The sequence below is a fragment of the Neodiprion fabricii genome, chromosome 4 (genome assembly GCF_021155785.1).
Source record: "Neodiprion fabricii isolate iyNeoFabr1 chromosome 4, iyNeoFabr1.1, whole genome shotgun sequence".
NCBI classification, from domain to species: domain Eukaryota; kingdom Metazoa; phylum Arthropoda; class Insecta; order Hymenoptera; family Diprionidae; genus Neodiprion; species Neodiprion fabricii.
In genome coordinates, this window is record NC_060242.1 from 14,971,629 (window position 1) to 14,999,554 (window position 27,926).

At 40.9% G+C, this 27,926-nt stretch overlaps 1 protein-coding gene across 2 annotated transcripts; it reads left to right on the forward strand.

Moving 5' to 3' along the window:
- On the forward strand, positions 1–27,895 carry LOC124179662. Of its 2 annotated transcripts, none has more exons than XM_046564308.1 (6): positions 1–376; positions 18,091–18,482; positions 18,613–19,304; positions 19,817–19,971; positions 24,547–24,766; positions 24,858–27,895. In XM_046564308.1, the coding sequence occupies exons 1-6, from the start codon at positions 344–346 to the stop codon at positions 25,190–25,192; spliced, it is 1,827 nt and encodes a 608-aa protein (XP_046420264.1). In that variant the 5' UTR covers positions 1–343; the 3' UTR covers positions 25,193–27,895. The 2 variants fall into 2 exon arrangements, with proteins under 2 accessions (XP_046420264.1, XP_046420265.1); XM_046564309.1 differs by lacking the exon at positions 1–376 and adding an exon at positions 13,062–14,528.
- The last annotated feature ends 31 nt before the right edge of the window (positions 27,896–27,926 follow it).

Consider the following 27,926-nt stretch of genomic DNA (forward strand, 5'->3'; position numbering starts at 1 on the left):
GCGAGTCGACGGCTGTACCGCGAGCGGGCTGATTCAGTTACGCCGAGACCTCTCGAGACGCAACAGATGTATAGGGATAGGCCATTCATGTTTTGACCAACGAGTGCGCGATTCTATTTTTATTGTTTATTTATTATTTCTTACGTGCGTGCAAGCCGCCCACGTTTCGACCTCTCCGATCCCCCCTCTCTGCGGGACCCGCATTTATTTATTTATTTATTTATTTATGTATTTATTCATTCATTCGTTCGTCCGTGTTCAGACATTCGCGAGTGATACATAAATCTTGAATCACCCAACTGTTTGTACGCGCCCTACACGATCATCAGTGACAGATCTCGTCATGGTGTACGGCAGTAGCTTCGACATGGATTCGGTAAGTCTTTGGTCTGGTTCTTTTTTTCTTTTTCTCTTCTTTTTGACCAATTTACGCATGTCGGTCTCCGAGCGTAGAAATCCCGCGCCGACGCAATCACTGGGGATAAGGAGTCAATGATCTACAGGTATCTTTCATCGATCGCAACATGCAATGCAGACTATTGTCGTTGCATATCGGCCATTTGTTTTCAACAAACTATTCTTGGATTGTACGTATTTCATATACTACAGTGTCGCGCGTACTTGCGAACGTAAAGATCTGCTTTAATCGTTATCATTTCTGAGGGACAGAAAGAAAACATTTGTGCCAAATGTCCGAATATATCGATCCAACATGCCTCATGGTTCAAGATAACTTTTTACCCTTCCGCAAATATTTTCACGGCAGCGAGAGAAAACCTCGAGGGACGAACAATTTATTATGCTTACCTTATACGTAGCCTAGTTCCTGGAAATTGACTTGGATGAAGTGAGGCAACGCGAGTTGCGGTCACGAGAAATCTACTTACCGTTCCTTTAGCGCTATCGTTTGATTGCGAGTCGAGCATCGCTCGGAGCAGCTGTCCAATTCCATTTTATTCTTTTACATAATTTGAACTAAAAGAGAAATCAAAAACTCGACTATTCGTTCTCGAACACGTGAGACAAACCATAGTAAGTTGAACGTGATTGTTTCGCATCTTTCGCAGAAACAACGACGTTCTTCCTCATCTCCTGCGGAAGTTAGCGAAGTTAACGATTCTCTCGTAATCGTCTTCCGAATTATAGGATGTTGCGCCTTGTTCAAGGATTACGGAAGAGGGACGCTGGCTGAACTACAAAACCAATGAAAGCGAAGGGAAGATCAGTCGGCGAAGAGTCAGCGACGTTTGTTCGGCTCTATCTCCGAAAGCAGCATCTTTTTTCTGTAATTAAGCGCGCCGCTTACGTGTTTGGATGATATAGGTATATGGTATAACATACGTGTAATAGCTGGCACAGGGTTCAGCACGAGTAAATACGCCCCTGTCATAGAAAGACCGGCCTAGCTGCCAGCGCGTCAGCACACTTTCGAATCGACTACTTCTTCGCGTCGCCGAGCGTGTGTCTAGAAATTCAATCGAGACTAAGAACGTGTACTGGTACAAGTATCAGCGTATGCGTGGATGGAAAATTTTGCGAGGTAAAACTTCACTTCTTTCTTGCTACGCACCATTTTCTTTTTTGCACGAGGTTTTGTATTCTTGTCCCGACATTTCGTACCCACAGAATTCGAACTCCTCACTCATTTCCTTCATCGATACGAACAATCCGCCAACAAACCGTTAGTGTCCCGTTTATCACCTTACATTTCACATAAAAGCTACGGTATTTGCGAGCCTTTTATTAGGCGCTTTTTTGCCTGCCAACCGGCTTGGTATTACGTGAGCAGGTATGTACATACATGCGAGTTAGTTCGGAGAAATAATTAATCGTCAATTGTATCCGAAAATTGTTCTGTTCAGCCGAGTCTGAAAATGAAAAGTGTCGGTACGAGTACGAGGGCGAATTTTTATGGAAACTATGCAGAGTCCACGCCGTTGCGTCATACAAATCGGTTGCGAAAATCTAAATAGCAGACAAATCCCCCGCTCCCGTCCCCCGCCCCATGTGACAGGCCTCTGCTCTTAATCGCTGTACGCGTGAACAAATGATGAAGTGCGGGTGATTGTCGGTCGGACTTGTTCCTCGGACATGCTTTCGCGAATGGTACAGCAGCGATCAGTAGAAAAAGACATGCTTTGTGCCGACACGCTGGTTATCCCTGCTGCACGTAGGTGTATGGGCATCTATGTAGTTGACGTCCTTGCCGGCGTTCGTATAATGACCCAGTGTGCATATTACATTGTAAACGTACCCTGCACAAATTCGAATCCCCGGCTCAAGGGCGTGATCAATTTTCTACCAGCCTCTCCTCCGTCATTCTGCAAAACACTTTCAAGACAATAATTTATCTATCCTACCGCAGGCGTATAAATATGTATACGCTGGTTGTCTTTAATGCGCATTGCGATGCGATTTCAAGGGTGGAGTGAGAGGACTCGGCTGGAGAACCGCTTAATCGGCTAGCTATTGGAATGGTTGCTTTCTTCCGACTTTGACTTTCGATGCAGCTGTAGCTCTAACTTGAGACGGCGTTGATCGAGAAATCAGAGAATCAGAGAAGCGTGGAACGAGAGCAGCTACCTGTATCATTATACCTTCCGTGTACAGTGGACACTGCCTCAAAGAAGAACGAATCTTATACCGATTGTAAGATGGCGGCCCGGATACCTGGTAGGAAGACGAGAAATTTTGGTGAAAGTGGTTACATGATCGCGTGGTGCGTTCGTTGAGGTTTTTGTTCCACGAAATACCGCCGCGACGGCGTTGACCGCTCTACCCGTCACTCGTTGTCTTTTTACGTGCACCGGCTTGGATGTACCTAAGTTCCTATTACATCGACCTCTATAAAACGGCGAGAATTTTATTGTTCCCGACGAGAGCGCCGAGCGATACTTTTCGGAATCCCTATCTCGGTTGGAAAAATTACACCGTCGAAGGGTCGATTTGCGCCGCTCAAGTACTCCGCCAATTTCTCTGCCGCAATTCGCCGTATTTATTTCACTTGTATGACCAGTGCTTTATCGACTGGTTCGCGGAGAGTAATCGCGGGCGCGGGTAGGATATCCCACGAAGCTGGACAATGGAGAAGAAGAGCTTTTAAGCAGACTTTTATGCCCCGTGCGGTACCGAGCTCGACTGTCCGAAAGCAGTCCGCGTATTACCTGGTTGCCTGCCTCTTGGTTCGACCTTCTGCCTTTTCTCGGAATGAGAATGAACCGCTCGACGATGCTGGATGAGGACGACGGCCTGTGCTCCGATCCGCATCCTTCTGCCGTGCAGGAGGAACATCGGCGACACACCGCCAGCCATCCCCGAGGCATGTTCCTCGGGGAACATCCGAATCCTGTACACGCGAATCGCGTTATGTACCATTTGATACATGCGTGTACTCGATACTCATACTGGTACTTCCGTATAAGATTAAGGCGGTCCTCGTGCATCGCGACGTCGCTGCCGCTACGGATCAGCGCTACGTATAATCATTTCCTAATTCGAAAGTCCTTCACGCGCGCTCGCCCGAGTTGATATACCGGTATATAAATATAGTTCACCTTGATATATCAGAGTAACATGTATAATACGTGCATATTATATACATGTATATTGTAATATACCTATACCAGCAGTGTATATGCTTGATACTCGCGCATGTATCCCGCGTTGAATGAATTATTGACTCTCGCATTATTGCGTCATTCCCGTGTTGGGTGGCTCGATCTTTTGCTCCTATGTACACCTATCTACATACTTATACCTACGTATTACAAAATGCCAGGTTTATATTTTGGCGCGATATTAATCACGGTGATCTGTCCCCTCTCATCCCCGGACCCAGACGCCGGGAGAGAAAGAGAGGTAGAAAAATCTTATTAAACGAACACACTTTTATTATCCATACAGTCGTCATACTTGTCCGTAACAATACCCGAGCCCGACGGACGAGACATGTATACATCACCTACACGCGTAATATGCATACAGAAAGATCGCAGTATAAATAGCCGCGTACGTATAATCTTAATATTCCTGTCATCTTCCTCGTTGGTATTAAGCAATAAACGCAGTGCAGACCTGGCGGCCTGTGGACTATTCCTCCACGTACTGCAGGCCACTCGATATGACTTTCACTGGAAGACTACTCACGTTCCCCCGGGATAGGTTGTATTATAGATACATACGTTGCATACTTCATATACATACTTTACTTTATCGGTAGTTAGTGAATACATTTAACGAAGTTCAGATGTTATGCAGCGAAAAAGCACAGCAAAAAATAGCATTGGCAAATAAAAATTGTGAGACAGGAAAGAAAGGTTTTTGGTGCTGTTGTCTATTAATCTTATTGGATTTTGCAAATGTCCCGCACATTTTTAACCATGTTCAAATGTTCTCGCAGTTTCTGCGTATATTCTACACGATCCGCTATATCGTTGTTTGCGAGAAAAAATCGTTTATATGAAGCGAGCACATTTTACGCGTTTTTCCATGTATATTAATTGCACACAAAGTACCCGTTTCTATGACGGTCGCGTGAGTCTGCAAATGCGCATGAGCGAAGTACCGAAAACATCACTTTTAAGTCCTAGGAGTTAAAAGTAGTCTTTTCTACACTGCGCGCATGCGCTGTCGCGAACAAATCTGACATTACGTGACTCTTCTCCTCAATTTCGTGCTTAGTGGAAAAACGCGTAACATATTCTTGATGTGTGAAGAATCGTGTGAGATAAGGAAGCAACAGTTTTTTCACCTAGCTTATTTGCAATATTCGTTTTCGGCTCACCTACGACTCATATCGTAATCTTACGCTCGGCCCGAAAAGACCGAATTTTCCTCCTTATTACATAGGATAATATTTTATTTTCCCGTAAATGAAACCTTTTTTTCTCACTTATGATCGAGCAAGAGGCAATCAGACCAGTGTAGGACAACACGCTGCGACGTAGAAACAGGCTTATATGTATTCGCTTATGTTGGAGCAAGGAGGGTTGGGTAAAACGGGCAAATCGTTTTGCGGCAAAGAATTCGGTGTACCCGCAGTATCAGTGAATTGCGACGAACAACGCTGTGCAGTTCCCTGAAGCAACGAGCAAGCGCCGTAGCCCGCGTTTTATACACATACACACAAACGCACGCGCACATGCGCGCCTAAGCATATACGTATAATAGAAAGTAGAGACGTATACGAGTGCACAAGGCATAGGTAAGTTACTGGAGCTCTTGGCAAAAGCGCGCTTGAGAGACAAGACAAAGAATGAGCGTATAATGGCCGTTGTAAATTTAACTTGAAGTCGTATTTCTACCCCGGAGGCATTCAATTTCGAAACTGCAATGTCTTGACCACGTCGCCCTGCAGCGAAATTCATTAAACAAAACGATGGAGGAAAAATGAAAACAGAAGATAGTGGGTAATTATATCGAAGGAGAACAAACTGTATAAATGATCGACATTTCCATCCTATTTCGTTCAACCACGCAAGGGTCGCTGCAAATATTTCATATTTTTTCTTTTCAATCCTCTGTTACCTGAAATCTTGCATTTATGAACATTTGTACACGCACACGAAGATGAAGCTACACACGATGCAATCGACATGTGCATAACGCATCTCTGTACTCGCGACGATGCGTTGAATATTTGAAAATGTATCATTAAAATTTGTCACTTGTTTCATTTTCGTTCGGACAGCTGCGAGGCTTCTGAATTTCTTGTCCATTTTTTTTCGGCTCCACTTCGTTCCTTTTATTGTCGTGTACATTCATCACACTTCCATGATATTCCACCCGGGTGATATATGTACCCACACCTTCAACATTCCCGATAATGTAGATCTGAAATATATGGATTCATACTAGAGAATGAGCAGAACTTGTGTTTCCTTCAATTCCCTATCTTTGTCTTAAATAAGTCAGTATTATCAAATTAAAGTTGTAAAATTTATTGGTAAATCATGATGGCATTTAAAAAAAATTGTAGGTATGAGAGGGACGGGCTCTAAGGTGTGTCACGTATACGTGCACGCGTGTCTTCATGTGTAACGTCATACAAGAACAGCAACACGGTACGTTTAACCGTTATTGACTACGCGTGGAATGATCCTTCTCTGCAACTTTACACGTGCGTGCAGACTACACGTACAAAGTCAGTCGCCAAGCTAATGGGCGAGTTGAGAGAGATAAAAATTTTCTAAAATTAACTAGGGGCATTAGATACATGTATATGTATAATATATGGAATGCGCATCATCCCTTATTCTGTTATTCCTTTATCCGATTCTTAAATCATGATCCGATTCGCATCTCATGCTCTTTGCCCCTTTCCTCGTTTTCTTGTGTTGTGGGGAAAAACACGGCGGTTCACGATACGAGTCAAATACCTTAGGAAATCAGCATGTGCAGTTTGTCAAATGTTTTTTTTCTTTTTTTCTTTTATATCATTCATGTTTTTACCTTCTAATATAACATATACAACTATTGAAACTTGAAACATCGGTAAAGTGAATAATGACGATATCACGAGGCATTTCAGCTTGTGAAACATGTCTTGTTGATGATAAAAAACACCTCCCTGTTCCGAATCTATAGTGCGGTGCATCTTTTTTCCACTCTTTCGTACTCCTAGCAGGCACATCTATAAATACATATTGCTGTACAAATCTATATTATAATCATGTTCGCGGTTTTATAGTATTCCGTTAGGAATCAAGTTTCGCGTACCCGTATACTCTGTACTTCTGTGTACACAATATTTATTGTAAACGCCTGTATCTGTAAACTCCAGCGATACGATAGCAGATTCCTTTTTCCTCTTATATTATTGGCTATCTGATGTTTAATTCAGTGGCATGTCTACATGCATGCTACTGTGCGGTATGCAGCGGGTGGCGATACATAGGTATAGCTGTCGTTGGATGCACTCGAACAAAAGTGTTAAAAGATTGCAGGGCGATGAATGAAATTCTTTCTTATCATCTTGTGCATTATAAGAATCATACTTTCGAGGAAACTTTAACGGTTTCACCTTCACCGCACACACGCTACTGTTCGGATATATCATTTTTTGTAAAATACGAATGGTAAATTTCGTTAAAAAGAAAATTATTCTACGTTTATGATCATATCTCATTCACACGCCGATTACTTCGGAATTATAGTGATACCTTATACCAAGGCCAGTGACATGGCTATCAAAATTAGTCCAGACCATAAATATTGCGCGTTGGCGTACGTATAACAATGGTGTTTGTTGTACCTTTTACATTATACATCATATTATTATTTGATGGTGAGGTAATAATTATGGTACAAGGACAGAGAGAATTTCTACAGTTAGGCCCGTTGACTTGAAGGGAAAACCGGTAATACACCCAACTTCGGGTCTGACGCATCTCTTCGAAATTCGGATACTCGAATAGGTGGAAAGAAAGGAAAAATTTCACACCTTACGAAATCTCGAATTGTGAACGTTCCTCCCGCGGCTCCAATAGTACCCACACATGTTATGTACAGCCATGCCTGTCGGTACTGCAGATGAAAGTAGTTCCCGCCGTATATATGCATGTCATACATGCACGAGTATAACACCTAGGCGCATAGCTGGGACCGAGTCGTACTAGTCGTATGGTTCGGCAGTTCGGTATTATAATAGATTCGAGCCGAAGGGTTCGCGTATTGAGATATCAGTTGGTCGCGGAGTAAGTAGGTATAAGGTAAGCACATCGCGGCACATACTGCAATGGCCTCCTCTTCTCTTCCGAGAATCACCCGGTCACACATTCACAAACGTCGTATCGTATTTGCATTATACATACGTATGTAAATCTCATACCCTGCGAAGCTCCGAGATGCGGAGGAGGGAGTTATACGTGCCACACACGGTATTATCTGCATAGCTCAAAGCGTGGATACACGGAATGTGCGGTATCTTACAAGTATTAGGTGAGGAACGCTTCACACCCGCAACTGCACGCATGCACGTATCGCGGGGTGGGAGGCTCACATGTATATGTATATGTAGGGTGTCCCATATTTAGCGTGCTGACAAATTTTTTCAAGCGTACCACCCAAATAAATTTCAAATAATTCAAAAACAATTACCCAATATTTTTCACATTTTCATCTCAACTCTAACTCGTGCCGACAACAGGGTGGATTACACCGTTCAAGATACATTCAAGATACTCGTGTTGCGTACACGTTCTCAGCATATATTTTATTACAAAAGTAATAATGTTAAAAAAAATCTGTACCTGCGAGATCTCAATGGTCATTAGTGCTTCTATATGAGAAAAAATTCATATCATCATACCATGCAATCTCGACGAATTGCACTTCCTTTAAACGCAATGCGGCAGATTTCGAAGGTGTGCAATTCGTCGCGATTTCATGGTATGATGATGTGAATTTTTTCTCAGATTGTAGGACTAATGACCACTAAAACCTCGCAGTTACACGTTTTTTTTAACATTATTACTTTTATAATAAAGTATATTCTGAGAACGTGTTCGAAACACGTGTATTTTCAACGGGGAAATTCACCATGCTGTGTATATATATATATATAATATTATAATAATAATTATATTTATTTATATACATATATATATATATATATAAATAAATGTAAATGTACACATACAATATAAATACATATATATACTATATATACAAAAGTGTGTACGTACGGCATGCATTAGTGCACCTACCTCTAATTATAAGATCTATGAGCAGCAGAAACCCCGTTGCATTCGTTATACTTGATACAGATACTGCAGGCGCGAAGTTGAGCGTACCTACATACTCGTATCGTAATGTGCTCTCTTTAGCCGTCAGATTTATAATTGCGCGTTATTGCACAAATGGTAGGATGTAATGAAAGTCTGAAAATCTTTCAAGTGCTGTGTTATACCTGCTTACATCCTATGAGGAAGTTACAGGCGGTAAGCATCGAGTCCATTTTGCGCCGCATTTTGGATGTATCGTAATAATTATGATATTAAGTACGATGTTTGCGTCGGCTCGGTACAGGTCTGCTTGCAGCAGACGATGCGGATAGCGAACTTGAACGTGTATGGTGCAGGGGAATAGTCAGAGCATGTATAACGTTGTGCTATAGGTGCAGCCACCGACCAGGGTACGACGGGGAATTCCCGAGAATATTTGATTGCTTCCATACCGTTTGGAGAATCCGAGTTAGCCTAGGCTAGTCCAGTCGAAGCGCCGCGGTACATACGTGCGTTATTATATACGCGTTTAATTATATTCCCAGTAGTAATTTTGTAGTGAATTGGAGGCCGCTTTGCCCCCCAGGACAGACTCAACAGCAACGCGGTATTCGTACCAAAACATCGGAAAACTACCGCCAGGCTTGTCGTCGTATAGGTATATATATATACCTACAGGTGATATGTTATTGTATAGTCGCGTGAAAATTAACCGATTGCGCACTTGTCAGGTTTAATGGAACCGCGATAGCCGTTATGAATTTTATTTTTAGTTCAAGCCTTTCTTTCGCGATTTAACCATTTATGTAATTCTTTGTTACAAGCGTTAGTAACCGTGTAGCGGGTAGTATCCAATATTGAAAGAACTGCTTTGCTCACAAAGTTAATATCATGTGACGCAATTTGAGGTTTTTTCTTTTTTTTCTCTTCTTTCAATAAGGCGGATTTTTTCAGCAAGCATGTAAGTGATTTCATTCCTACATGTGAGTGGGTATTATATGCTATAACAATAAACACAACGCTGGGAACAATATACAAGCGATACGTAATTTTCGTGATTTATAGTAACGGGTGTCCGTGTATGATGTATGTATACGTATGTAACGCATAAGCGTGTACATTATACACACGTACGCGAGCCTCGTAAATAAATTAGATCATCGACGGTTAAAAATTCAGGCGAATTGTACTGGCGTTCGTTTTTTTTTTTTTTTCTTTTTACCAGCCCGATCGCCTTGCTGTCAATTATTTCATTATTATTAACGCGCACAAGATAGTGATAATTTTATTATTTTGGTTTTCGTCTTTTTGTTTTTTCTGGTCGCGCTGCCCGTTTTTTAGTGAGCTGAAGATCGGAATGCGGTAGGATTGCTTTATCCACACAAACGCAACTCGATTATGAGTGTGTAGATACACATACTACGCACAGGTGTACAATAATGAAACTAAATTTATCTTGTCCAAGGTACCATCTGTGTACTTATAAATGCGCACAGCTCAAAAGCGTTTCGCGGATACCTTGATACAGCGAAGCGACTGGAAATGTCCAATTCGCAAATAGAATGATATGGTTATGCAGGACGGCGAACGTCCGTTACCTTTCCGTGATGTTTCTGCGGCGCCATTCGGCTCGTTTCACCCACAAGTCTAATGCTTAAGCAATATATAATCAAAAGAAGAGCAAATTCTAAATCCATGCTAATCGCGGCTCGCCTTTTTTTGATCGACGTCCCCGCGAAATCGGTATACCTTATACGTAATACATACTGGAAGTGCTTTATACAAATGTGTATAATAAGCGGTGAGTGTGAGTACTAGTAGTAGTAGTAGTAGTAGTAGTAGTAGTAGTAATAGTATTAGTATTATTAGTAGTAGTAGTAGTGGAAGTAGTAGTACTAGTACTAGTTCCCCGTCGCTGATCAGAAGCTCGCGCCGCGTCTGTCTCTGCACGTTACTTTTTTTCTCTCCTCCTTCTTCATGTTTATTTTGTACGACGAAGACGGAGATAGGAAGTAGTTGGCCGGAGGGACCCGCGAGCACGGTTTGGAAAACCCAACGGCGTGGACGGCCTTGAATTCAATGTGCCGTGGGCCCCTTCTCTCTCCCCATGATGACGGCGACGACGACGACCACCAACAAGAAGACGATGATCGCGACCAGAGGAGATGGAAGCGGACAATCTCATTTCAATTTAAAACATTATGCTCCGAGCTGCCAGCTGCACGTGCAGGCCGTGATCGTTCATCCTCCGAACCCATACGATGACTGACTCACTGACTGACTGACTGACTGACTGACTGACTGACTGATTGACAGAATCCCGGCAGTGTACACGATATACAAACTCGATTCCTGTACATACGATTGAATTCCGTGACGGAGAGACGCGATTGGGCCAAGCTTTTCATGACGTTCGTAGCACTTCACGGTGAAGCTTCCTGTGCAGCTACTGCTGTTGCTGTTGCTGATACAGACTGCAGAAAGAGGTTTGATGTAGATCGCGGCGGTTTAAAGGTGAAGCGAGACTCTACGTGCAGGCTAGCCACTCTTACTTGTTAGCTTGGGGGGTTAACACACGTCTGCATTTCATACGTCTGCATTTCATGAACGGTGAATGTCTCTGAACGCGAGGCAGTCGAGGGCCATGCCTCCGAGTCGGCCACTCTCGGAGATATTCACCTTATACCTGTGTAGGTGTCGACGGGCGGAGTGAGGTAACGCGGCGTAACGCCTAACTTCACACACCGTAGCGCACCTACTGACGCATTTCTATTACCATTATACCTTTATGCGCCTTGTAAGAGTTGATTCCCATTATTATACCACGGCCCGGCTTACACGGATAATTAATTATTAATTATTAATTGTTACAACAATTATTATGAACAATTAATTATTAATTATTAATTGTTCACGCAACTCGGATACCGCAATTGGGAAATTGTACGAATATGAAAATTTGCACAGCGAGAAACTTCCGTACTTACGCACATATTCTCAATCGTGAGTACATCGGTGCCGCGGTACTTTTTTATCTCTGCGAACGTAAGGTCAAAGTCAAAACGATTATGCTAGATGCAGAGAAAAGGAGGGTGCGGCCGCTGCACCGAAGGGAATTCGAGGAAGACGAATAAACGACACGGATGTTGTACAATATGCCGCGGAGAGAATTGCCCGATATGGCGTAAAAGTAGTAATACAATTTAATCCTCCCATAATGGGAGCATATTGAGGCTTCGGGTAGGTAGCTACCCTACATCTCGCTCCTCTACGAGCTGGAAGAGGAGAATTAGGATCACTGCTCGAACCTCTCGGCGAGCTTTTGCCGTTATTAAATATTTTACAGTCTTACGAAACGCTTTGGTACATCTCTCGGGTAATTTTTGAACGCGTTTCGATGGATGACTCCCTCCACCTCCGTTGGCGTCCTTACATTAACTGTTTGTTCAAACTTTGTCTTTCAACACTCATACACCTGTAACATGTTTCTACGCTGCATATACGCGTCTCGGTATCTCGGTTCTCTCGCATATAATTAAGAAGACGCAAACACCTTACGCAAGCGTATGACTCGCAAATCGCCGCCACGCGTTCCTTCCGAAATAAAATGATGAGTTGGAAAAACCGACGCATCGTACATATTTATCGCTCGATCGGTTCCCTGGGCCTGAACCTTGGAACGGGAACCTATTATAATACGATTGAATTCATCGATTATTATTGTTATTATTAATATTATTTTCTTGAAACGATATCAAGTTCTTTTTGTTTTCATTCGACAATTATAACTGAGGAAACCTGTGCCTGGTTCTAAGTCTGAAACGAACGATTGAAAAAATGTTTTCAATTTCGATAACAGCATAATTATGAATAATCGTCGTCTGTTCGGACTTAAACTGAAATACGAGCAAGCACGGCGGGGATACCCTGCCGGACAACGTCGTTCATATACGTGGGCAGTAGATAGACTGTTTCATACGTATAATAGTACATACCCCTATGCTTTTGCACTATCGAAATTCAAGGATTTTGTACGCACCCATACCTCTCTCGACCGTCTCGTGTACCTGTGACATTTTTGAACAATCCTCCGTGAGTATATCTTGTTACACACCTATATTACAAACTATGAATCGGCGAGGGGCCCGCTTCGTCACGTGATACCGGAAACTGGCGCAAACACGAAATGCGAATGAAATTATGAACGTGAAAAAAAAAAAAATTGCATGGGTCAAGGCCCAGTGATCAATCGCCGTTTAATCAACGCCATCATCGACCGGACGTACGACTTGTTCAAATCGAAAAGGAAAAGGGAATCACAAATACAACCATAGCTTTCGAACGAATCAAAATGTATGGATATAATCGCAACGGCGAAATCTGTATGGACGGATAGAAGTGGTGGTGTAAAATTGCCGTACTTACGCCTCCACATCGGCGCACCTCTCGATCTGAAAATGAGAGACAAAGACGAAAACGAGATACGCTGACCGCGGCGCGAAGTCGAGCGGGGAATTGGTCAGGGACAGTTTCTTTCACGTACCGGTCCGCTGGACCACGTTGTCGGTAGAATTTGCTCGAGGGACGGTGACGACGCAAAGAGACGAAGGGGGGATCAGGGGGAGAATTTTGGCTATGAGAGGAGGACGAGTCGCTGGTTTACCTGAGAGAAGGAAAGAGAAAGAGAGCGATAGATAGATATAGAGATTGGTGCGATCCTTCAATTTTAAATCGGAGGGAGAGAAGAAGCTGAAACTAACCCACACCACTCTCCTCGAGCCATAAGACACGCAACTGTCATGGCGGCCACACGTGACGCCGGAGAGTTGAACGTCGACGTCGTTTTATAAGTTGTTTATTTATTTATTATTTATTTATTTATTTATTTATTATTTATTTATTTATTTATTTATTCACTCATTCACTCATTCCAAGGGAAGTAAGAACGAGAAAAAAATAGCTTTCCTTTGGTGTAGTTTGTAACGTGTGATATACCGCGGTTTTTATTAAAGAAAGATGTTTCTAATTCTGTAATATGTGTTATGCGTGTGATATTTATCGCGTAACTTTATCGGACTAGATAAATAATTTAATTATTAAACTGAAATAAATTGAACGTTAAAACCTGCAGCTTTTAAATGGATCTTTACGAAATTCAACTTGGTGTAAAATAAACTTGAACAAAATCAATCAGCTGAAAAAATCCTTCTTCGCACATTTGTTGGAGCGCGTATCAACCTCATGAGACCAAAACCTACTCTGTGATAACAGTAAGAAAAGAAATTCTATGACAAATAAGACGACCAGGGGCTAAACAAAACTAAATGAATACAAAAATCAAAGTCCTAAAATACACATATATTTGTGACTATTTGTTTAAATTATTTATTTTTCTTTGTACAATTATTCGTCTGCTTTAAATTTTAATGCTTGAAGATAACGTTTGTTCAATCAGTCACGTGTCCACGTGTGTATACATATATACTTGTATATGTGATAGATGCAATAACCATATCTGGTTACATCATCGACAGTGATTCGCAGTATGAAATTTGATCGGTTTGTGCAATCAACGACAATAGCTGTTACGGTAATCCTACATGATGTCGTGCGTAAAGAAGAAGCAAATATTGTACGTGTGTTAAAGGTACCTGAGCTTGTGAAGTTCGGTTAAGAAATTCTTTATCTTTTATTATACGTAATAATACGGGTGTATCCCCGTCTTTTCGAATTCGCACGGGGTTGGCTCGCTGAAATAAAAGTGGCAAACGCAAAGTCGGGGTTAGAGATTGCAGATCTAATTTGGTACGTATTATACCCGTTTACTTACTTCAGCTGCAATATAATTTGTTTCGCGTTCAAAATGTAAATGCATAAAAAATTTTCATCTGCAAGTTTTTACCTGTATCACGTGTCAATTGGTATAAAAGCTAGAGTCAAAATCATTAGCGGTCCACGGCATAATATCAATTTCACTTTGAACATCTTTTATTTGCTACGATGCTCGAGTGAATACCAGCCGCCAGAGATCAGAGGCGTGAAGAAAATACTTCTATTTAATTAATGCCTGCACGAAGGTTCATATTTAAGATCATTATTTCTATTACGTTACATTAATTTATCTGTTTGTTATTTCTTCTTCCCTCATAAGTTGAACATATTATCGTCAAAATTTTATGATGTCACTACGTAGGTTATCGTGACAATTAAAGTCAAGTAATGGTAGGTTTTATAGGTTTGTTTTGTTGAATGGAGTTTTCGGTATTTTCTCTTGTGCCACAAGTCTCTCGGGGATTGCGGTTTAATCTGGTTTCAAACATCTTTCATACATATATACACACGTGCAAACAAAAACTTGATCTCGCGTCTCGATTCTCATTTTTTCCCTATGTTCGAAAAACTTGCTCGCGCATGGATCTCGATGTGTATAAGGACGTACACCTTTATACCTGTAACATAGATTGACGGGCATTGGCGGTGTACACATATCATAATATCATACGGACGTCAAATAGCGTCATTACCGTCCAAAGCTGTTGACGTCATTCAAATTTACCCATCTGAATTATTGGCGAATCTTCGTATTGATGTCACGCGGATATTCCGCAGATAGTTGAAATGAACTCTCCTAGAGGATGTTCCACTCGTTTACGCATTCGTTTATATATTATAGTATAATCTGGTGACACATCGGCCGCGGTATTGTGTAATATAATCCAATTGTAAGGTGGACGCGGATTTGAAGGAGGTCCACGTGCCGCTGCCTAAACAAAGCGCTCGTGACGCAATTAAGTTTAGAAAGGAATCTGTCCATTGCTACGTCACATCCAGTAGAAGCCGGTACAAGTCATCGTCCTTGAACTTTTTTTTTTCTTTCCCCTCCCCACTCGATTTCTTTTTCGGCTTGCTCGTTTTTTTTTTCTTACCTTTTTCTGTTTCAATTTTTATTAAACCGCGGGTCGACGAACGCCGTAAAGCCATGAGGCAGCCAGCAGCCCACGAACAACCGCGTCGCAGTCCTTAGTGTTTGTTACACGCTATAACAAACGCCCCTGCCTCCCTCCGCACGCCATCTTGTTTTGGTCTACTTTTACAGGCGTGGCTGGTTTTTGCTTCCTATTCAGTTTATTACCAAGTTTTTTCGTTTGTTACATTTTTTGTCCCTGCCTTGTCTCGAATCCACCGTACATAACAGCTCACCGATTCCGATACGAATACTAATACCAATACCGATCTCAATCTCTGCCTCCTCCCCCGCCGTTTTCTCTTCATCGTTGATCTCCTTCTCTGTACCAGCTTCATCTGTAGTCCGGTAGAGTGCGTATACAATAGCGTTATACGGCAATTTCTTATTTAATGCAACGAATTGAATCGAACGTCTTTATGCAGCCGTATTGGGATAACCCTCGTTGCGATTCGCTTATTTCACTCATCTGGTGATATACTTATCACACAGAGTATGCTCACTTTTCGTTGGTGTGGCGGTACGGAATGAACATTTCTTTGCGTGTAGCAGGTATACGTTACGTATGATACAGGTATTATATTTGGAAGCTGCCAGATGTTTCACGTCTAGATTCATTCATCTCTATACTACCGCACCCCTACACAGTATACTGATGAACATGTGTACGTACCCATAGGTATACATGAATGCGAATTCTTAGTGGCTGAACGTTGGTGTGACAAAATTGATGGTCGGGTGCGCGAAACTTGGCACGCAGTTTAAATACAACCGTGAGAAGCCGCGCGTTACTCTATTTATAAAGCTTGGAAGAAAACAAATATCGCCTGAAATAGATTATCATTCACAACGTTCGACTTATACACCTACGCGAGCTTGCGGTGATATCACCAAGTATAATTTGTTCGATGCCACGAAACCTTACAAATTCGAAAGGTCCATAGATTGGTATAAAAATAAAAAGATAAAAATTATATCGAAAGGTAATGAAAATATTTTTCACACACTGCGTGCAGTCGCCGCTTGGTGTGTATGTAGGTATATATACACATATACAATACATGTAATAGGTTGTCATGCTGCTACGTAGAATAATTAATACCCTGCGTTTATTAAGCCTCTCTTGAGAGGCGAAATGAATTGCACGTGGAGCGTAAGAATGATTGTAGGCGGAGAAAGGCGGAACAGAAACAAATGTGATCATAGCGTATGCGGTTGACGTTGTGTCAAGAGATTTTCAGGATACAAGTGAATCTCGTGACGTCAGAGGCGTGTGAAGCACGTGTGAAGGAGATGGTCGACCGGCAACGAGATGTTGCTGTGAGAGCGGGGGAGATGCTGAAGCATCTAAAAGAACTACGAAAAACTGGTCAATGGAATTCACGCGTCGCGGCGATACAGATACAGCGATTCGCCGTGATATCTCTGAAATTAATTACGCTTCGTACGTATTCTATTACACGGGATACGTGCCGTCGATAAGTAATCCCAGAAATGGATTTCATATTTCGTACGTTAAGCAGCAGCTCGTTTTCAAAAAACCATCTCTCGTAACTCTTGTTGTTTCTCCAACCTACTAGACAACGAGAATAAGCTCCGCGAAGAATGAAGATTATACCTATGGTCATAATTATATCACAGAATAATGCATATCAGTGAATATAGTGCACTCGTAATTTTATCTTTCTCGTTTCACTACGGTTGAAATTTCTATTTGTAATGGTATTTAAAAATCTGCACTCACATGAATTTCCCTTTTTCAATTCAATTTCATTGTCATGATTGTTATTATTAATGATGGTATTGTCAATGAGTAAAAAATTATCTCGATACCACAAGCGTGCGTTTAGTGTGCGTGGTATACACATAGTTATAATTCACCCACGTGCAAGGTATACTATCGTTTATTTCGCCTCGATCTTTGCTGTGCACTACGTCAAGATGTCAGAACCGACCCGATCCGACCCGAGCCGATCCTATTATCCGGGGTAGAGTTGGTAGTTGGACGTGTACTCTCGCTGCAGGGGAACGTATAGCCGTAATGGGGCTCACAAAGCAAAACAAAGTGAAGTCAGGTCAAATACAAGACAGGCAATAAACACGGAGCGAGATAAACGGAGTGTTGTACCCCATCCTCGAGTAGAACGCGCAATGTGGAGAAGTATGGAAGGAGGGGGCAGACTTGAGATTTATCCTTAAATACCTATAAGGTGCGTCGTCAACCCTTACTTCCTTCCTTCCTTTCTCGTCGTCTGATCTCTGTCAATAATATTTATTACAGCATACACGTACATGCATCATCAAGTTACGGGAATATCGAGAAACATGCAGCGTACCGTAAAATTACTTGTCGAGAATCGAGGATAATTAACCAAATGTTGTACTCATTTTCACTGTTCTCAGATGCCACAGACAGTACCGTCCGCGGCTGGGTTCTCGTCGTCTTTCGACTATAGCCCGTTCGCCTTCGACCTCTCACTACTTCCCGAGGATCAAGACTCCCTGAACTCCCAGAGCAGCCTGCTGAAACCACCCCAGATAAAGCGGGAGGCTTGCTCGCCCCGACCGGGATCACCGAATACCTACCCGAGCCCACCCTATCCCGGGCTCTGCGGAGAACTCTCCCCAAACTATTCGGTCGGCGACGGATCACCAGGATATCCCACCAGCCCGTACTACGTGCCCCAGAGTCCTCTCAGCGCCCAGTTTTACCCGACGAGTCCCGAACCTGCCTCCAAGCAGCCTGCCAAGAGAGAAAAGAGCTTGGACCTCCTGGCCATACTTCAAGAGTCTAGGTAAGTTTTCTACGCCACGAGGCAACTGGTATACCAATTCGATCAAAATTGGCTTTTCATAGCTGACCGGAATGGTTTAAGAAGTAGGCGGATGTAATAAGACACCTGGGAATTCCCGCGTCTTTTCTAGGCTTCTTGCCGAAAGTCTTGGGTACAAGGATCAGGACTCAACGGACTGCACGGTGCCCTGTACCCCACCTCGTACCGAGGAGGACATATACAACACGCTGGACACGGACTTTTTCGCCAAGAAGGAGGAAGAGTCGAACCCGCTCTTGAAGGAAATACTCTTCAAGGAGGAACCGCTTTCGGCGGATTCATCCTCGCCGTTATCCCATAACACTACTGCGCTAGAATTCGAGAATTCTCCGCTTCGTGAACTACTCTTCAGAAGTACGACTGGTAGTCATCATCACCATCAGCAGCAGCAGCAGCACCACCACCACCATCACCACCAGAATAAACCAGGTGATATAAACGGAAATTTGACTGGGGGAAGGCTCGAGGAGGAGCAACATCACCACCTCGCCTCGCCTGCGGGTAGCGATCTCCAGTTAAGGGAGGAGGCGATATTTAAGGAACACTCGAAGAACGATCACCAACTTCTCAGGGAGGTTCTCAGGGACACAAGCTTTCAGAGAAAGTACAACCTGAGACCCGTAGATCTTGGAGGTGTTGGGACGGGTTTCGTCGAGAACATGGAGGGCAGCGAGTGCGTCGGTGACTTGGCCAGAGAGCAAATCGAACCGGTACTAAGCCTCGCTATGCAGCAGCTTCAGAAGGACTTTGACAACACTTGCGTCGCTCTAGGCATCCATCCTGGTGAGTTGCGAAAGGAGAAAACTTTTTTTTTTTACTGGTACGAAAAATTGGACGTCCCGCCAATCGTCGAGCTTCCGTTTATTACGGAACGCATGCAGCCGACATACATCTGCTTGCAGACACGCGGTACGACGATGTAATTTTTTCACATTCATCTCTCTACTCGTACGTTCATACCTATGGCTACCTTGCCCCGAGCCAAGTAGCTATGCCTCTATGCCTACCTATGTAGGTATAGGTACCTACGTGCTGCTGCTTCTAGTGGCGATGAGACCGGTTCTCATCTATTGGTTTAAGCGGTGACGTCACACCTTGGGATATAACCTACGCACCAATACCCGTGTCTAGTGTAATTTGCTTCTTCAATTTATACGTATAAGTATGCATAGACGATCCCCATTTTCTTTCAATCCTACCTGGAAGATTTTATAAGAGCAAAAAAATCGGTTTTTCAAACGACGCATCGCCATGCTCTTGCTGTCATTTGTATTTTTGCATTCGTCCTCCCTTAGAGCCGAGGCGGTGGAGCGCTGCTGATGTTGCTGCATGGGTCCAGTGGGCTCGTAGACAGCTCCAGTTACCTTCGGTACCGCTCGAGAGTTTCAACATCGATGGTGCCACCCTCACGTCCCTCACCGAGGAAGAATTTTGCCAAAGGGCTCCGCAGGTGAGAATAGCAAATTGACTTTCAGATGCGAACAATTCCACAGTTTCTTCGATTGACGAATCGAATACACGGATATAGGTGTATAGATGTCATCGCTACAGGCTACTTACACCAGCAGTGATTCCATATTCGTCGGACAAGGATAGGAAAGAAACAGCGATCGTGTCACAGAACTTCGGAGAGTGAGATATTTACTCGACTCGTGCCTCAAAGTCGGAGTCAGAGTCTGTATAAGTATACATAGATGCGCAGCATCATCCGTAGACGCGCGATGTTCAGTAAAGTATGCTAATATTTGTCAGAAGCGACGCTTAGATAAACGCGTTCTTACGTAACCAACGACTTGCGCGATTAAAAGTTTTGTAGTAATTTTAGTATTATAATGGGGCGCAAGAGATACACGGATATACCTATATACCACGGATATGTGGTCTGTACAACACATTATAAGAATCTGCTTTTCTCCCTGCTTTCTGTGTAGTCTTCCTGTATACATTCAAGGAAGAAGACAAAGAACCTGAGATTATGAATATTGTTCGTTTGAAAAATTCTCTTCTTCTCGAGCCGTAGACATTCATGCGAAATAAAATTGACTCGTTATCAAACCACAATCGAGTGTGAATCTTGGTTTGAATTACCCACCACATAATATACCGATTTTAATGTTTTCCGAAAATTCGATACTTCATTTTCGACTTGATAGAACAATGATTTATTTCTACCGCAAACTACGTTAATATTCTACGATTTTGTACGTCATTTAGAACTGTTATTCAACATTTTTTTTTTAATGAAAGTAATGAACAATGTTATTTAAATTTTGTAGGTATGTTTCATTACTTGTAAATTTAACGAAATTGGAAATTGAAAAAAAAAACAAAAATTTTTTATTATTTTAAAACCGGTGCTGAAGTCGTCCCTTCGAAAAAAGTTGACGTTGCTGCTGTTAATGTGATTTGGTTCTCCACTTATCCGAAATCAAAAAATTAAAAATGATCCGTAATTATTATGAGTATATTTATCGCAGGAACTATAATGAGGAAGAAAAAAAAATGACAACATGGCGTATTGTCAAACTTAGAAGTCGGAACACAGCCTGATTTTAACAACGTTTTGCTTACAAAAAAATTATAAATACTTGATGGAAAATTTTTAGTCCCTGCGATAGCTGCCCGTGTACCTAATAACATATTTTAATTTGAGATGAATCGGTCGAGTAGTTTTTTTTTATTCATTAACACAAGACAGAAAAAAGTAGTTTCGAGATAAACGCGTTTAAAATTTCAAATAAGTATTTCCTCAAAAAAATTAGATTTAAACGTGTACTTACATTAATCTGAATTGAATAATAGAATAACTCATACTAGATTCGACATTTAATTCTAATTCGACACTACTTTTTAGTTTATTTGCAGAGGTACTAGTGTATTCTAGTGCATTTTCATTTGTATATCTATAAACTTTGAACGATTCTTTTTTTTGCTTTGAAGCTTGGTCTTCTACTAGTACCGCTACCTTGTTTACGATCCATTTTTTTTTCTTAATATATTTTTTTAACAATAATAATTTTACCCGATGTTATTCTGTCTGTAGACCGAGTTATAGTAACCGATTTAACTCTCAAAACTAAAATATTTTCACTGCAACTCTGGTAAACAACTCAGGTGCGTTTTTACGAACAATAGAACTATTCAATGAGCGGACCGCCCGGGCGCCCCTTCTACTTACTTTCGCGCCGACCTTCAATGCGCTGTAAAACTTAAAATACTGTGAATATCATTACCAAATTTTTACAGTATATTCTTAAGATACTATACTTTCGAAATATTGAAAAAAAAAAAATCGATTTTTTGAAAATTCTAGACCGCAAGGTCCCCTTAAAATGATTTTTTGTAGAAAGTCGTAAATTTCCAAACCTCGCCGCAGAAACTCGTAGATTTCTACAAAATTAAACGCGGTTCTACGAAGAATAAATTTCATAATGTTTGAGACCGAAATTTAAATTATCTATCATAAAAAGTCGTAGATATTCATAATTAATCGTATAAAAAAAAAATTAAATCTACTTCCAACATGTCATTTTTATAATTTTTCGGAGAAAGACATAAATTTTTATAATTTTTCGTAGAAATTTGTACTTTTCTGTGAAAAATACTATACTTTTTCGCGATTATTTCCAATCTTTGACGCATACGATCTTTTGCTATTTTTTACGATTTCATATGACCCGCAATTTTTCGTAATTTGATGTAAAAATTGTTTTCCCCAGAGTTATCACGCGAGCAATAACGTGATGCGGCAATAACTTTGACGTCAAGCGGTTAACAAACTTGTAAACACGTAGGGAATATAATAAGATATTTGCTGGAGAATTCCCTTTACAGTTTGTAATAAGAAAACTGATAATTACGGGAAAGGATATCTCGGAACTGATGTATAAGCCCTGAGCAAAAGTGATATGCTATTAGAAGTGAAAGTGAGTTTCTGGGAAATTGTACTCGTTCTCTGCTGCACGTAACCTGATACTTACGGCGTAAATTTAAAAGAACGAAAATCTGTTTTCTCTTACCTCAATTATATTCAGGCGGTGGAACGATTTCCTGGTAGAACTACCCCCCACCGCAGCTTCCCGTGATATGATTCTTCCATATAGTTATACAATGTTTCTACCCGTGACACGTTCAAAGATATTGTACACGATGAAATGGGATGAGTAAAAAGTAAAATGTATTTCCACCATAATATGCGCGTAATAATAATTTTTTTATTGCATTCCGCATAAACTTGCTTCAATGTAATTATTATGTGTAACTGTACACCTGCACGATCGGAGAAAGTCGGTGCTGTAATATTTCCTTGAACTGACAAGCCGACACGCGACTGAAATTCAAAAATATGTATTTTTTTTACAATAATTCGCGGAACAGGTCTTGAAATCGCAGACTTGACGCCTTTTTATAATTTGTTCCGCGCATACATTTGATACAGTGCGTAATCATCGAACTTTCTATGCCATTGCCAAAACATTTACACAACGTTAATTCGCTGTATAGTTTCTGAATATTCTGCAAAAAAAAAAAATAATAGAGAAAAACGAGGCATAAATAAAGAATAAATCATTTGCAACTATTGTTGTTGCAAAAATAATTTACGATTAAATTCTATACAAATTCTCATTTCATCCATCCAGCGGTGCGGAATGATTTTCTTTGGAACTAGACATGAAAAAAGGCTGCCCCGTAAAACAAATATATTATGACTGGGTATGAGAATATACAAAGGAAGAAAAAAAAAGTTAAAAAAGTAACGTAGCTACGACTTGCACGCACAGTCGCTCGTTGTTGGAGTGGTAACGTTTTTTCGCGGAACGATTAGAAGATCGAATCGAAACACTGCTCAGGGCCCCGCAATGGAGAATAGATCACGCCTTGTGATTCATTCGAATAGTTGTACCTGGCTGTAGGTCTATATGTATTTAAAATGAAAGAATAATACCTATGAATACTTCAGAAATGACAAAAAAAAGTATAAGGAGAATTTTTCCACGGGGGTAAATGGCAATTTGTTGCCAAGGACACGTCTGTCGTGACACACGCGGATATCACAATGTTACGCAATCGGATTCATTTGATTTCATCAACAGTTATAATTAAGAAAAAGCAAGAGAGAGAGAGAGAGAACAGGAAGAACAATTCTGTACACGTATATACTTATTTATATACATAAACATTGTTCGTCCAACTCTCACGTGATTGCTCATTCAGTGAATAATAAACTGAGAAAATTATTCAAATTGTTCCGGCTACTCGAGATTGGTCAATTGATGAACTTTCCGACTCCCCGATTGGCCAGACCGACGCCATAACGCACAGCACGCCGAAGTGGGTCGCACACACGCGTTGCGCATTATTGCCGACAGCTTTCTCTTTGGCATCGCGAGTCACTCGACGTCTATTTACCACCAGCCTGTATAATATACAAAGAAGAACACCTCAAATTGCAATTTTTATATACTAGTATTTTCTTTCAATAATCGAGGGGGGGGGGAGTCATTGGTAGTCTAAAACGAGAATTTTGTCCGTATTCTGCAATAGCTTTGGCCGCCATCTTCAATTTACGGTTGAAGTCGGTAAACATCGGTCGTAGACAAAAACTTGTTATGACCAGAGATGTAGAGAATTAAATTTGCTATAAGTTTAGTTGTTACCATTTATAGTCAAAAGTTAAAGATGGGTGAATTATTTGGACAAAAACAAATTCCCTCATAAATTTAAGATATTGGCTGAAACTACTGCAGAATCTTGTTGAAATTCTGAATATATATACCGATAACCCTCCGCTACGATTAAAAAAAGGAAAGAGCGGTATCGAAAAATTGCAATTTTAAGTTTATCTGTATTCCGAATGGACGAGTATTATTATACCAGATCTCCGCTATATGCAAAAGTATATCTACAATGTTCCTCCGAACCGAGGAAGCAAGAAAGCAACAAAGCAAAAATAACAAAAATAAATATAATGCACGAACTGTATGCATATGACAGTTGTTGATCGATCGTGTTATCTATTTCACAGTGCGGCAGCATGCTTCACGCGCAACTGGAGATCTGGAAGGCGGCGGTCGAGGAATCCCCGAGAAACACCCTCGCGGCCTCTTGGAGCCCTCCTGGAACCGTTCCAGCGACACCCGCGAGCAGCGCCAGCGACGCTTCCTCGATGCCCGCTTCGGTCAACACCGCTGGACCAGCGTCCGCGGGCAGCGGTTCGGGATGCGCGATGCAGGAATTTTCGGAAGGTAAGCAGGGATACTGAAATTACGTAATTATCCTCTTGATCCCAACTTACGACCCTCTAACATGCCTTTGGAAACTGCATTCTCTCAACAGACGAGGAGGAAGATCCGATCCCCACGCAGACCGCCGGTGGAAAGATCCGCAACGGTGGATCTCACATTCATCTCTGGCAGTTCTTGAAGGAACTCCTGCAGAACCCGGGAGTACACGGATCCTGCATCCGGTGGCTGGACCGAAGCAAAGGGGTCTTCAAGATCGAGGATTCCGTGCGGGTCGCGAGACTCTGGGGTAAGCGGAAGAATCGCCCTGCTATGAACTACGACAAGCTCAGCCGTAGCATAAGGCAGTACTACAAGAAGGGAATCATGAAGAAAACGGAACGCAGTCAGAGACTCGTTTATCAATTTTGCCATCCCTACTGCCTCTAGGCGAACAAGATGCGTGAAAGAGGGAAAATCTTACGGATACTTTGGCCTAGTTGTGTTGAGTATGCGTAAGTCAAACCATTGCACTTCCGTCCTCACATTAATTCGTATACTGTATAATACATTTCTTAGACTTATTGCGTAGAATACAGGTACCGTATCAAGGTATACCATGCCGAATCACCGATGAAATTTGTGCTCGACTTACGATCGGACGAATCTTCGTTGCGCGGTTATTTTAATTTTTATGCATATTCTCAACTTTATTATTATTATTAGTATTATTATTATTTTTGTTATTATCGTCATCATCGTCATTGGCAAAGAAGCTGATACGTGCAGAAACGTAGATGTATGTTCGAAATTCGACCGGAGTCGAGCAAAATTATAATCGGGTTGACTTCCAACTCTTTCCGATCACGTATGGATGAAGGTGGTAACGAGGGGTAAAGAGTTTAAAACCGGAAGTCCTTACATAATGATCCATCAAACGTTACGGTTATTGTTTGTCGGACAATAATTTGAAACGTGTCGAGGTGGGTGTGTTTATTGAATCAGTGTACGCCAATTACGGCGATTAATTAAGATATTACTGTTCTTTTTATCGCATATACTGTAGCTTCGTCTTCTATTTGTATTTCCTTGCACGTCAATATGACGGTATTTTTTCCTCATTCTCTTGCCTTCTTATTTGCATATGAATTGGGCGATTTCTAAGTAATCTCTTATATAAGTACAATAAGCATCGCCCGGGAGGTAACGTCCCGCGAATGTGATGTCTTACATATGTAGCAATATTCACTTTCTCTCTTCATTCTACGTTTTACTTTTTATTCTCTTCTTACTACGGTAGCTTCAAGTTCTTTTCTTAGAAAAAAGGGAGAGAAAAAAAAGAAAAAAATTAAACGTAAAAACGTACGTACGTATACTTAAGCCTCCTCTTGTATTTGCTTGCTGGTCTCAATCGTTGGTTGTTATGTCACTATAGGCTAGTCTTAGCGCGTGGAACTGTTCGCTGCTGCTTGACTGGTCTCGCTGTCCTCCTCAAAAAAGTTTTAAAAAAAGTTGAAAAAGCTCATGCAATAAAAAATAAAAAATACAAGCAGACAATTCTAGACGCGGCACGTTGTTGCAGGTACGTGTTCTCCTTGGAACACTAGTCGAGCCTCAAAACTGACTTACGTGTGGCCCGTTTAAATCGGTGAACCGTGACAAATTGTTCACGCGTTTCCCGGTAAAAGCAAAAATTTCGTTGCGTAATCGATTATACTTGGTTATAAAGTAGTCATGAAATACGGTACTAAAGAAATAAAATAAATATCTAAATCAATGTTACATCCGTGATTAACGGTGTCCACAGTCCGATGTTTGCATTTTTTGACATCTTTCACTTCAAAATTGCTGGAAACGTTGAAATGATGTAGAAGGGGTTGAACAGCAGGTGACATAATACAGCTATGAATACGATTCAGACTGGTGATTTTGGTCCCATATATCTATGATATATTCAACATTGTATGTTCCATGAACGATTAGGATTTAAGGATTTATAAATTAAGGATATAGGCTCACGTGGGCTGACATTGAAAGTTAGATTATATTAATGTAAAAATAAGATGCGCGCGCATCTGAGTTTAAATTTATACATGCAAGTATATATATATTTATATACACACACACACACACACACACACATATATATATATAATATAACAATTTTCTATCGGAGAATATCTATTCTGCCAGTAATTATAAATATATCTTTATTAATATTTATGGACGTATTGATCGTACCTTTGAAAAAACACAGTTGTTTTTTTTTTCAATATACTTAATGTTACGGATCCCTTTTTTGGTTTTACCGTGGCGTAACGCGGTAATAACAAAGTTCTAGAGATATAGAGGTATATCATTTCGATACACCTCTCCAGTTTCGTTCAATCATTTTATATAGCTGTAAATGTAAGTGTTATACATGATGTATAACACTGGCAAAATTATATTTATTATCCTGCTTTTTACATGTACATAGCTCCTTGTTACGCTTTATCAATCTTTACTATCGCAATTATATGATCTTTACTCAATTTATATCTATACAATAATCATGATTGCGTATTTAGTTACACATTTGTGACCAACTTGTGTACTTTAAGAGATATTATAAATTTTATCGATAACTTTTTTATCGACAAGTTATTTAATCAAGTATAGGTTTATAATGTGTTGTCTATGGGTATGCCATGAAACATGCCGAATAGATGTTACTATGTTAAAGTGGAAATAAATTTTCACGTTATTGATGCAATATCCAATTGTTAACATCCTATCAGAACAACCCAAATATCGATTAAAGAAACAAGCTTTTCTTTACGCGATATTTAACGACTGACAATGAGTTTCTTGGCATAATGTTGCGAATGTATATGTATATATACATGTCTTTTTATAATTACTACAGTTGTACCCACTGCAAGCAGTTAAATCTTTGCGACGGTTAAATACTATCTATATACGTAATCACAAATAATTAAATTCTTAATTATTCATACATATATGAAAATATATATATTTATAGACACCTATGTATTTTATAAAATGTATTCAATTGAGATTATTATTTTTACTAATACACACATTAATCTTGAATATTGTTAAATATTTATAATGAATACTAACTCAAGGAAAATAAACCAGCGAAATATGGTTCTGTAGTTTTTTTTTTGTTGGAGTCCAC

Excerpts from the sequence above, each read along its gene's own strand:
- LOC124179662 (XM_046564308.1), top strand. The coding sequence starts at position 344 with ATGGTGTACGGCAGTAGCTTCGACATGGATTCG. Across the intron at positions 377-18,090 it reads GTAGCTTCGACATGGATTCG|ATGCCACAGACAGTACCGTC; the intron begins GTAAGTCTTTGG and ends CACTGTTCTCAG. Across the intron at positions 19,972-24,546 it reads TTTGCCAAAGGGCTCCGCAG|TGCGGCAGCATGCTTCACGC; the intron begins GTGAGAATAGCA and ends TCTATTTCACAG.